The 12,786-nt window shown below is 43.8% G+C and overlaps 1 protein-coding gene across 1 annotated transcript; it reads left to right on the forward strand.

Moving 5' to 3' along the window:
* Nucleotides 1-2,610: 2,610 nt before the first annotated feature.
* LOC139216989 (homeobox protein Hox-B9a-like) lies at nucleotides 2,611-12,297 on the forward strand. Its single transcript, XM_070848241.1, has 2 exons — nucleotides 2,611-3,271; nucleotides 12,062-12,297. Exons 1-2 carry the CDS (start codon nucleotides 2,656-2,658, stop codon nucleotides 12,295-12,297), a joined length of 852 nt encoding a protein of 283 aa, XP_070704342.1. The 5' UTR covers nucleotides 2,611-2,655.
* Nucleotides 12,298-12,786: the final 489 nt, after the last annotated feature.

Consider the following 12,786-nt stretch of genomic DNA (forward strand, 5'->3'; position numbering starts at 1 on the left):
ACCTCCCAGTGCTACTCTGTGCGTCAACCTGTCAAATAACTTGTGGGAAGAATATTCTCACACCACAATATTCAAAGTGAACTTTGAAATATTGCCAGTGCGACGACAAGAGCAGGCGACAACAAGAAAACCATACTCATAACATTACATATAGGCCGTTTCTGATTTACTCCTTGCATTCCTTATCGTCAGTACTTCCAGCTAGACCTACGCGCGCATCACGTTTGTCACAGCTCTGAGGCAACGTGTAAAATGAAGGTGGATTGCAGATAATGTCTTCAAGCTTTTTCAGCATCAGTGTCTCCAATTAACGCGCTGCCTTGGTTGGCAAACCCGGCCTGCAGGGCGGAGGCCCTCCGAAAATTAAAATTCCTTCAGCCTGCGGTCTGTGGAGAGGCCATTTTGAATGAAAAATATCCCGAGTATCTATGACTGGAAAACAAAGTGGGTCTCAGCTCTAAACATTTCGGAAACAGTGCAAAAGTGCAGGTTCAGAGCTGTGATATTTAAAAATGAAATGTACACTCTCCAATAACACACAGCACTGCTACTATTAAATGATATTATTGCATATTTAATTCTTTTGCAGTGACTTAAGCTCACTAAAGCCCTGAGATTTGAAAACTGACTGCAGAAAAGTCCTTAATTATCACAGGTTACGCATCTAAAACATTACCCTCCAATGAAGTTCATACTGTTCAGTCTAGTCCGTGCTGGGTCACCGTTATCATCCAGGGAAGCTGTCCACATGAGCTGGAAATGGGTCCTTTAAGACCGAAGGACAGAGGAATGTTGTGAATTCAAGCTCAAAGGCCAAAACTGGGCGCCAGAGTTGCGACTGATGTTTAGAGGACTCTCGGTTTTCGTTTTTGTCGTTGCTCCTGGAATGAAGGCGCACCAGCCGCTCAGTCTGCCCAATCATCATTCCTCCCCAGCAGGTCTGAAAGCTAAGCTATAGACTACATTCATCCTTGTAAATAACGACGTTAGCCCCATAAGAAATACGTAGTTCATATTTAATCGTCGTAAATAACAGTGCTGGCTGTACATGTGACGCAGAGATCGGATTTATAGCCCCGACCAGCAGCCGGTCATCCCCAAAGAGTCCAGGACTTCACGTCTGGGATAATTGTAAAGAAATATAAAGAGGTAGACTCCCGGTGACTTTGATAAAGGTCAGCAGGAAGTCAAATGTCTGGACTCGCCAGTCCAGTCTGCTGCTCTTCAGTCTCCTCATTAAAAACCCAATGACGGATTTTATCCCTCAAACGCTGCTGACTGAAAGGCTTCGAGCACGAGTGGACGCCACCAGGAGCTCCAGCACAGGAGAGCCAGGTCACCTACTATTCCGCTGCAAAAGAAAGCCTCAGCTCCCCCCCCCCCCACACCCCACGTATCTCCACTGAGCTTCGGTCCGCGGTGTGTTTACTCATGGCAGCCTGACCGCTGAGTGAGAAGCGCTCTTTACCCGACCGGGAGGAAGGCTGCAACAGCTTCAGTTGCGTTTACGGTCCGCACCACCACAGGCCATATATCAGCCCTATAAAACCAAAGCAGTCGCCCTGATGTAGGATTTTATTATAGTATTAAACGGACCCCAAAAAAGTAGTTGGAGTAGTTTGCGCTGTAAAGACAAGGGGCATAACCACGCAGGGCCCAATTTAATGGCGCTCGTTAACAAAAATGACTGTTAATCTGCCAATAAAACAGTATCAGGCGGCTGTGCAGCGCACAGAAAAGCAAGAGATCCAGAAAACGCGTGAATAATTAAACACACCTAGGTGTGAATTTTACTACCTATCTTGTCTTAGATAGGAAATAGCTCTGCTATTGAGGGCAGGACTTTTGGCGCTTCTACTGATGGTGTTTTAAAGGCAGAGTCTGATGCTCAGATTGATTTAAGTGGTTGCTAAAGTACAATTCAACAAGAGTGGATGTGCTCCTGCTAATGCGCCTCGTATGCTCCACATCGAAATGCTCGCGCATCTATTTTGATTAGGTTAGGAATACATAGGCTACATAAATACATAAAAATAATGGCGCCACTTATTTGTCAGCCATTGTCTCCGCTCTGCGTTTCATGCACACTACCCAGACGAAGCATAATTTAACAGTTTTATATAATTCCATCCTGACAGCAGCCATAGATACACACGCTGGATATACGGCCGGACTGTTCATTTTGCATATGCATATAAACAAGACACTTTATTTAGAAAGGGCAATCTATTAGAGAGAGAGAGGGAGAGCGGGCGAGAGAAAGGGGGAGAGGGGCAGCGTGCAGGATTGATTTACGCTCCATTGACGCTTTATCAGGCAAGAAGAAAAAGTCCGGCCAATCAGTTTGCGTCTCCCGCACAGACCCGCCGAACTCACGTGCACAGTACGAGGCTGTAGGCTGAAGCACTTTGTTTCGCTTTTGTGAGCAAGTTGTTTAGAAGGAAGGGGCGAGTGGAGAGAGAGGGAGACACCGAGAGAGACAGGGAGAGAGAGAGAGAGAGAGAGAGAGAGAGAGAGAGGAAGGGAGGGGGTGAGCTAGCAAAGAACAGAAGAGGGAAAGAGAAAGAGAGAGAGAGGGAAAGAAATTTTGTGTAATGTCTCTCTTCTTGTTCTCCATTTAGTGAACTCGTGGCGTTTCGCAGATAATGTCCGAGAATGTCCATTTCTGGGACTTTGAGCAACTATTACGTGGACTCCATCATAAGTCACGAGAGCGATGAACTCTCAACCCCGACTCGCTTTCCCAGCGTCCAGTATTCCGGTTCGAGCTCCGCCGCATCAGCCGCGGTCGGACGGCAGCCCGGCAGCGCTTCGCTTGCGGAGCATCCCCTTCCCGAGTCCTACCCATCCTGCAGCTTCCAGCCGAAGCCTCCGGTGTTCTCGTCGTCCTGGAGCCCGTTCAGTCCGCACCACGGTGCCAGTGGCCTCCCTACTGTCTACCACCCTTACATCCCAGCCCAGCACGTACCCGCCGCGGACACAAGGTACCTACGATCGTGGCTGGACTGCGCGCCGCGCGCCTCCGAGTCTGTCCCGGGGCAGGGCCAGACTGGGCAGGTCAAGCTGGAGCCGCAGCTCGGCCATCTCGGCGGCGAGATCCCACCTAAAATTGGCGGACAGCACCAACTCGAAACCACCACGTACATCTTGGAGTCGACGTCCACAGCTGCGCGCGATTTAAGCCACCATCCGGCCGCCATCCCGGGACCAGGGTTCGAAGAAAATAAGGACATTTGTGAGGGGAGTGAGGACAAAGACGGCCTGGATCAAAGTAAGTTATTAAAGCAGGAAATAGCGCGCGGGAGAGGGAGAGCGGAGAGAGAGAGAGGGGAGAGAGAGATTGTAAATGCTTTTAATGCCCCCATAAACCAAGAACAAAGAGCCAGAGAGCCAAGTCACCCCACCTTCTGCTCTCTAAGTTGACTGTGATATTTAGCCCGCATCGTCCCAGCTCCAGTAGTAACGGGGCAGTGCATTCAAAATCTCCAAATAAGTGTCTCTAACCTCAAACCAACCGCTGTGTTGGTGGCACATAGGACTACTTCGAGCAGTGAACAAATTAACAGCATAACACTTAAGACTAGTATAATAACCAGAATCGGCCGAAGATGTTTATGCTATAGGATCAATGCCGAGAGAGCAACTGAACATGGCAATACATTTCTTTGAATTAAAGCTAAACTGTCACTGCATACACATGACTGAAAATAGTACTCAGAATGTTTAGTGTGGATTAGCTGAATCAAACTTTATCTAAAAATACCTCTTTTGTGACAGAAGCTTGTGAAAAAAGATGAATATGGTGTTTCTGAAAACACTTAATATTAAGCAGATCAGTAATCAGTACAGTTTAAATAGCTACAACAGTTTAAAAAAAAAAAAAAGCTGAGAAAAAACAGACTCCCAGAAAGCTCATGGGAACATGATCTGCTGCTCTTCTCCCTCAGGTTGATCCCTCTTATAGTCACATCATGAGAGAACCTTTCTGAAATGTGGGTAACCTCTAGGTTTTTTTTTTTTGTTATTAGTAATTGCCAGGGGGAGCGCACTGCTGTCTTGTTTGAAAAGGACCGAGCGGTTGAAGCTTTAGATTTTTTTACACAGCAGGTATCGTAGGTCGAAGAGACTCTCTTCGTCTGGCTCGCGTACGTTTTAAAGCTCCTCACGTATGTCAGACTGTAACAAGCACGACCGACCAGGCAGCATGGCTGTGCAACCTGGAGACCTCCATTAAAGGGTTAAATGCATTAATTACAAGTATGGAGACATTAGCTCCAGAGTTCTACGGAATATTAAGGTAGGATAATCTTTTATAGTTGAAGGCATTTCCAATATGGCAGGTAATAATGCTTCTGTGAGGCCAGTCCGACTCTTGTCTGCTTTGCTTGGATATTAATTTTGCAAGAGTGCATTGAGTGATATGCGTGCATGTTTGTTGACCGTAACGTCCAGTTTATTATTTCCGTCTCCAGCCTCACACACGTCTCTCTCTCTCTCTCTCTGCCCATCAGTTTAACATATCAAATGCATGTCAGCCGCAAATACGGCCTGTCTTCTTCTAAAAATCATAAAATGAGCTCAGATGTCCATCACTGGAGCCGCAGAGTAGGCTAGATTAGTTTTCAATAGCGCAGAGGCCTCATAACTCAGCCTGCAGCGCGGACTCATTCTGCTGTACGGGACTCGACACCGCTCATATGTGACAGGGGCAGTCAGGACCAGCTCTCTGGACTCACAGAGCGTGGATAAATCTGCAGGATCACAATCTGATGATGTTTTAATCTGTGGACGAGAGGGAAGATAGATACATGATACGTGGTCTGTATTTTGTATAACACCGCTCAAAGCTTTTACATCACATCCTCATTCACACATTCACACATCATCAAGTTGGAGGAGACTCTTCTTTCACACACTGACGCTGCTTCAGGAGCAAGTTGGGTTTCAGTGTCTAACCCAAGGACACTTCGATCTGATGGCTCATAGCCGGGGATCGAACCGCCAACGTTCCGATTGAGCCACAGCCGCCACAGGGTGGACGACAAAAGAATCAAACTCTCCTCCAACCGCCTTAACTATGTTCTTTCGTGTAGATCTGGAAAAATCTGTCAAATTGCATTTATTTATCCATTGATAGAAGGCATCCTTCTGTCGTGGTTATTTTTTTTAACAAACTAACACTCAAAGTATAGATCAACTGCTAATAATAGCAAAAGTACAAGATGAACCAAAGTTCAGATATTGCTTGTAAAATGCATCTTGATCATTCATTTAAGATATCTCAAAGATACAAGACACACGAGTCATTTAGCATTTTACAGCACAGGGTTGCATAACGGGTCAGTCTATAGTCCCCCAATGCTGCGCAGTGGTTCAGCTCTGTGAATATCCTTAGGTCTGTGTTTCAATTAAATAATTCAGTTTTGCTTCATAATATCACCAGACAGAGTGTTTTGATGTTATTATAGTCTGTAGTCTACCGTCCATCCAGCCGCACGCTGTTTTATTCATCTGCTCCCTCTGTAATAATGATAATATTTTACATGTCACGGAATTGCAATCATCTTGATATAAAGCCGTAGACGGTTTGGCCGATATAACACAGGTTCGTTCTGTTTCTCTATCATCACTCGCACTAACAACAACATTTAATCCATCATGTGGCTTTGGCTCAGTATGAAGCTCTTTTCCGAAGCTTCTTGAATTATTTTGGGTGGGACTGAAAAACGCTCCCTGGAAAGATATTAATTTGATTTTTAAAAAAAAAAATCTTGTTTCTTATTCATTTCTAACCGAGACTCGGCGTGAATTGGCTCTGCTCCCCCTCTCTAAACCCCCCCGCAACCCCCACCCCAGACGAAAGTGATTTCTACCAGAGGTCCGTGCGTCTTGGAGCGTGACTATTTGATATGTGCGCGTGCACTGCAGTGTCGTGCGTGTGCTTGAGAGAGTGAAGAGAGAGGGAGCCTCCACCCCCGTATTGGACTTTTTATAGGAAAATATACAGACTGCAAATAGGACACACTCATATACAGAAATTATTGCTGCACTACACACACACACACACACACACACACACACACACACTTCTTTCTCCCCGTCTTCTCACACACACGCACACACACATTACAGCATGTGAGCGTGCTATCCATCAGAACAGTGAGTTGGTTAAGGCCTGGATGGAGCCCAGCAGCCTCCAGTCTAAATTATTAGACTTTCCACCAGTGATACAGTGAGTTCCACTCTGGCTCGGTGCTCGTGAAATAATGGATTCCGTGTTCAGACAGACAAAACTAAAAGTCCTCTCTATTAAAAAGAAAAGTTTCTTTCTGAGCTTGTTTCAAGACGTCAGCAGTACTTATTCTGGTCTGTTTTTTGAATGTGGGTGTGCTGCAGTGCGTCAGTGTGGCGGGTAGTGGGGGCTGTTGGGAGATGCAAAAACTAGCCGGTGAACTTTGCCTTTATTGTTCACTTAGCAGCCATTTTGAAAGCGGTAGACAAACCACTTGAGTTTAAAAAGCAAGTTGGTTGGTGCAACCTCAGACGTTTTCAACTTGTCTCTTCTTTTAATATGAGTTGTCACCTTTTAAGGGAATTTTACAAGAAACATCAGCCCGCTTCAGGAGGCTTTTCTCTGAAAACCATTTTTCTTGATGCATTTGCAAATATGGAGCATATCCATTTGGATATTGATCATCTGGTGGCCTGGTTATCATTTGTTCTGCTTTGCATAGTTCAGCATTGTGGGTAATAGGCTTATTTACTTTTTTGCTTTACCTTTTTTTCTACACCTGTGCACTCAGTATGAAGCTACCACCACTTACAGTCTGCTGGCTTGTTTTAATACATTGACTGGAAAAAGGGGAAACAGCTGGCCTTGCTCTGTCCACCTCCCAGCAGCTCTTAAGCTCCCTGATTAACTCATTGTACTTTGATGTCAGCCGTGTGCCCAATATCCATGTGCTTGACAATTGAAATTCTTAATTTTAACGTAATGAAATTCATTTTAAAATAACTGTTTGAGCTGTGGGCTATCATTATTGCCTGGGCACTTTGTTGGCATGCTGGGTATTATGTTCATATTCTCTGTGTCCGCTAGTTGAGTTCAAGTAAGGGACCTAACTGCAGTATTCAACAGTGGACAAATTCCTCTGAGAGCTTTGAGTTTATGAGCTGTTTGCTTGCTTAACAGCGTGGCAGAACTCTTGGGAGCCACCGATATTGTTGCCAATAAGAGGGAATTACAAGCAGAAAGTTGGAATCTCTTAGGTGTTGTCCTAAAGGTAAACTTTTTTTTTTACCAGAATACAGTTTTATCCTTAGTAAAACTGTAGTGTTTCCCATTTCCTAAGGAAGGCTGAATTCACACCAGCTTGGCATTGGAGGCAGGACGAATGATAGGCCTAATAGTTTAATATGTTATCCTTGACTCCAGTTGTTCATGATGCACATTTTCAGTGGGGAATCTGAAAAGAATATTAGTGCTTGCATCTTGGCACGTAACAGCACGACAAATCGAGGCCAAGTTTCCCTCCCCAGATATTCAAAATGGCTGCTGTGGATTCCCACCTTTAAAAATCACATTCAGTCAAAGCCAACATTCAGCTACAGCTTCTCTTTGTGTTGCTAGTGCTGGGCAGCCAGCCAGAATAAACTACAAGATTACACTTCAGTCTTTGTGCTGTTGCTGCTGCTGCTTCTAGGCAGACCGACAAAGTTATTACCCCTAAAGTTTATTAAGTTATAACGCTGGGTGAGCAACCCCATTAGTCGGTCGTGTTGCTGTTGGTGGCTGGGTGAGATGGGGTGTAAGGGTTGGGTGGGGGTATCGGGGAGGGAGATAAAATACGACTTGGGGAAATGTAATAACGTGCCTTTGGGATATATGAGAGGTCAATTTCTGGAACTATTAGTGTGAAATTGCAAAGGCAGGGAGAAAGAGAGAGAAAGAGACAGGATGTGATATTAGTCTTGTAGCAGTGTTGGTCACTGTTTCCATGCAAGCTGCATTCATCACAGTAGACACACGTAAAGACACATTTTGGCCTGCAATGGAACACATTATGCTGCAGGGCCAGAGCTTTAGGGAACATCAGTGTTTTCCTCCACATGCTTGTCGATGTCACATCAGTGCAGATACACGGATGTAGCCTAAAGAGAGAGAGAAGACTATACAAGCAATACTACCATAACCCCCAGCCCATATTATTTCTTTCTGTCTGTCATCATCCTTATTCACCCTTTCGACAAAAAAAATGTATGCCATCCACTATCACCCCAAATTCACTGCACTCCCCCACCCCTCAGCCGGTTTGTCATTCTGGGTGACAGCCATGGTCACGGCACAGCTCCGAGGGTAATGGATGGTCCTGGAGGTGATTATACACCCGTGGAATGCAAAGCACCCACTTTACCGTGTGAGAGAAGCTAGTGCACACCACCCTCCCACCTTCCAGCCTCTCCTCACCTCTTTACCAGTCATTATTTTGCTCTGAGATGAAATCGATCCTCTACATGCTGGCCATGTTGGAAGAAATTGATTCCAGAGGGTATTAAGGACCTATTTATTGATGATGGCCCTAACTAACTCGGCTGGTGGGAATAACACGGGGAGGCCATATTCTTTCAGATCCACACAGGCACAAAGGCTGGTGATGCAGTGTGCATCATTGGCAGCAATCTTGGCTTTGCAATCTTGTTTTGAACCCACTCTCCTACATCACCAAACCAAACCAAGCAAAAATGCAGAAAATACCTGATAAAAAGTCACAGCTCCTATTTGTTGGTGCAGCATTATAAGTTTGTTCTACTTTTTGTGTGAGCAGGGCTTTCATCATGGGCTTGTTTTCATTTATAAATAAAATCATTGTGACTGAGTCCACAAAATATGCTCTTTTTGGTACATTTTGTAGAAGTTGCCCTCATTTATCTTATTCCATTATTTCAAATTGGACTTCTTGTCTGATTTCTATGCATATCTCTTTGTTTTGGGGTTTTGCGATAATGCGTTAGCTCAAATTTGAAGAACAGAGAGCTCTGTGATCTGTTGATTTGATTCTGGTGATGAATCAGATCTGTGATTTCCATGAGTACTCATTTTGTAATGATCATGATGTATTCATGTCTTTGTTGTAAACCTGGAAAAGAGAAGACAGACAGACAGGAAGCTTACGCTTTGATGAAGAATTGGTCAGGTTTGACACTTGTTACCTGAGATAGAAATAGATTTAGATTTCCAGACACCCCACCCCCCCACCCCCTTGTTTTATTCTCTTAATTTTTGTTTGTGATTTTGCTACAAGGAATGAAGGAAGCCTTGAAAAGTAAAAGTACAAGAAAATCTAGGTGTAAGAAAATAAAAAATACTATATTATGACCAAACAAATCAGAATTATAAAAATGAATTTGAATATTTATAACTTAATATCTTAGGACATGCTTCCTCTTAATTTAGACTTAAAACATAATAATTAAATCAAAATTTGACTTAATATTACATAATTTTTTAATTCTAAAATGTGTGCTGATAATAAAATGAATTCAATTAAAAATACTTTTAATTATTTAATTATTCCATAAGCAACAGAAGCTGCACATGTGAAAGTAATCCATTTAAATGCAAATGAATCTGAGCTCACACTGCTCATGGTGCCACACAAAACAGCTTAGTGTATTAAGTGTAAAGGAGAAACTTGGTACTATGAATGTCATATGCAGCTGTGTGAATTACCTCAGCACTGTAGAAAGTATGGCTGTCAGAAATATACAATCTTAGCAATAAAACTGAAGACATGCGAAGCAACACACATTAGGAAAAGGACAGGTTCTTCAGGGGGGGACACACATGCACATTCTAATTCTATCTGCTTGGCGTCAAAAAGCACTGACTTGTGAGTGATAAGATCATCCTCTCTGCCATTTTAGGCCAGAGGACTGAAAAGAAAATCTCCTTTGAAACCCCTTTCCCTGCGGACCTGGTCTGCTCCTGACTGGAAGGATAAATCTCATTATGTTGCTGTTATACAACAACAAGGAGAAACTTTTTTGACCCTAATGTTGCTGAAACAGATTCGGATTTAGTTTATATTCCCAAATTCAGCCTGATAATTACAAGCTGTGTTTTGCCTCTGAAAGGGTTTAAAATAAGAGACTCTGCAGCAGAGTGGATTATTTAAGTCAACAGACTTGGAATATCACTACTGACTGAGATAGTGTCACTGATAAAATGGAACAACAGTCGTCAGTGCTGTGTATCATCTTATATGGTCTTTCAGCTTTTGTGGAAGGTTCTGTTTTTAGGCTGAATAGTGATTGACTGAAAGAGCCTGACCTAACCATGGGGAATGATTGGTCTTACTCAAACGTTGTATTTAAAAGATGTAACAGTGGAAACGGACCAGGCCTAGTTCTTGATTTTGATAGTTGAAAAGTCAGAATGGAAATGCTCATATCCTGAGATTGAGCTGAGATTTGGCTCGACTAATTGAAAGTTCTGTACTAATTCCAGGTAGAAACTGTAAGTGGTCGAAAATGAGAGAAGCGCTTCTTGTTTTTTTCTCATGGTGAAGCTGTCCTTTAAAAAGCCTCTGTGCCGTGAGAGTCCCAGCAAGCGGCCTCATAGCTGAGATGCTTTGCAAAGGGGAAGAACAGATAGCTTTCAGCCCTAAACCAGAACCATGCGTCCCAAACAAGAAGTCTCTGCTAATTACATCGGTCTGAAAGCTGTAAAGAAGGGTGGGGTGGTGGGAAGTGTGTGTGCGTGTGCATGTTTGTGTGTGTGTGTGTGTGCATGTTTGTGTGTGAGTGTGTGCGTGCTTGCGTTTGGGGGGGAGCAGTAGTCAGGGTGGCCTGGTACGGAGAGAGACACAGAGATGAAAAACAATATTTCATAATTTCTCCGCCTCTACCTACGCTGTTATTTACTATTTCAAACACGCAGTTTCCACAATGAGAGACGAGATTTCTTTTCACAGCTGTTGCAGTTCTGATGTGGCAAAATGGGACTGAGTGTCATCACAAATTCTTTATTGTATTTAATGATTATTTAATTTCACTATTGACTACACAACGCTGTAAAAAAAAAACAACTTCTCATGTTAAGAATATCTGCACTTCGGCTCATTTGTGTATTTATGTTAGTTAGTTTATGAGAAAAATGTTGTTGAAGTCGCTATAACGTGTTCATACTGCTTCACTACTGTCTATTGTGCGAGATGTGTAAAAAAAAAAGCTGACTGAATCTATTTATGTTTAATGAAAGGCAAAGGATGAACACAAGAAATGTTTTCCTCTAATCCCATCAGGGCCATAAATCCCCTGCTGCTTATTAATTTAGGAGCCATCAGAAATGACGCAGTAACTGCGCCGAGCTTCAATGTGATTTTCTCACGCAAACAAAAAAGCAGCATCAGGCCTGTAAGACATCTTCCCTGGTACGGTTTGGTGTGTTCGCTTGTCATCACGCGGAAATGTCAGCTCCTGGTTTTTGGTAATTAAGCAGACTCGCACACGATGCTGCTCCAACTCTTATGTTATCATTAATATATTACCAGTATTACCTCTGTGATTAGCACGTACTATTCATTTGCTTATGTTTAACTTTAACAAACTAGGAGCCTCCAGGAATAAGTCTCATTACCTCCTTGTCAGCCACTATCGTTCACTCATTTAAAGTTAGTTTAAATTGTGAATTAAACTGGTTTATTTCAAACCTATCTAACCTATAACCACCACGCTATAAGCCATTATAATGAATAACTTTTAAATCTGCCACAGTGAGAGTCGTACTGGTTCATATTTGCGCATTGCCTTCTTTTTCATGCATGAGGGCTTCAAGTTGGATGACTGTCTTCCACGTGATGTCAAATAAAACAGCCATGCATCCACTTGTGTCAAATGTTCGCCCCTTTTAACACCATAAACCTAGTTTACGCACCAAAGTGTCAATTGCAGAGTCAGGTGTTTTCCAGCAGAGCTTTTACGCACAAGGTTCCCCAAGGAGAGAGGTGGAAAGAGCGCAAGCGCAATTATTTCATTCTGTCCTTTCCTTCTCTTTCACCAGATGATCCCTCCGCCAACTGGCTGCATGCGCGCTCCTCCAGGAAGAAGCGGTGCCCCTACACCAAATACCAGACGCTCGAGCTGGAGAAGGAGTTTCTGTTCAACATGTACCTCACGCGAGACCGGCGGCATGAGGTGGCGCGCGCGCTCAACCTGACAGAGCGGCAGGTCAAGATCTGGTTCCAGAACCGGAGGATGAAAATGAAGAAACAGAGCAAGGACCAACCCAAGGACTAGCGGGGATCTCCTTCGCGCGCGTACACATACACATGCAGGCGCACATGCACGCACGCACGCATACACATGTAAAGTTCCCTACTTGTTATGTCGGAAACACAAAATGGCCTTTCCCAAGAGCTGCAAAAATACACACATGCACACACATCTGCTGTCCCAATTTGTTTCAACCTTCAGGCACTACCACGTGAGCTTCGGCCCCATCACACCGATTTATACAGCTGAACAGACGCTGAGGACGCCCCCACCTTAACAGTTAAGTCTGAAGAATATCGGAAATGCTCTGTTTGGTGTTACAAGGAGGCTGGGACTTTGGATTCGTCTGAGTTTGTGCTCATGGAGGATGATGATGAAAACTTACAGACCAAGAGGCAATTCCTCCAGAGCCTCTACATGGGTCGGACTATACATACAACTACGGATTGGACTAAACAGTTGATGAACTGATAGCTCCTGTTCCTCCCAGTGTTCATAGTATTATGTTACATT

Source organism: Pempheris klunzingeri, chromosome 17 (genome assembly GCF_042242105.1).
Source record: "Pempheris klunzingeri isolate RE-2024b chromosome 17, fPemKlu1.hap1, whole genome shotgun sequence".
In the NCBI taxonomy this organism is placed as follows: domain Eukaryota; kingdom Metazoa; phylum Chordata; class Actinopteri; order Acropomatiformes; family Pempheridae; genus Pempheris; species Pempheris klunzingeri.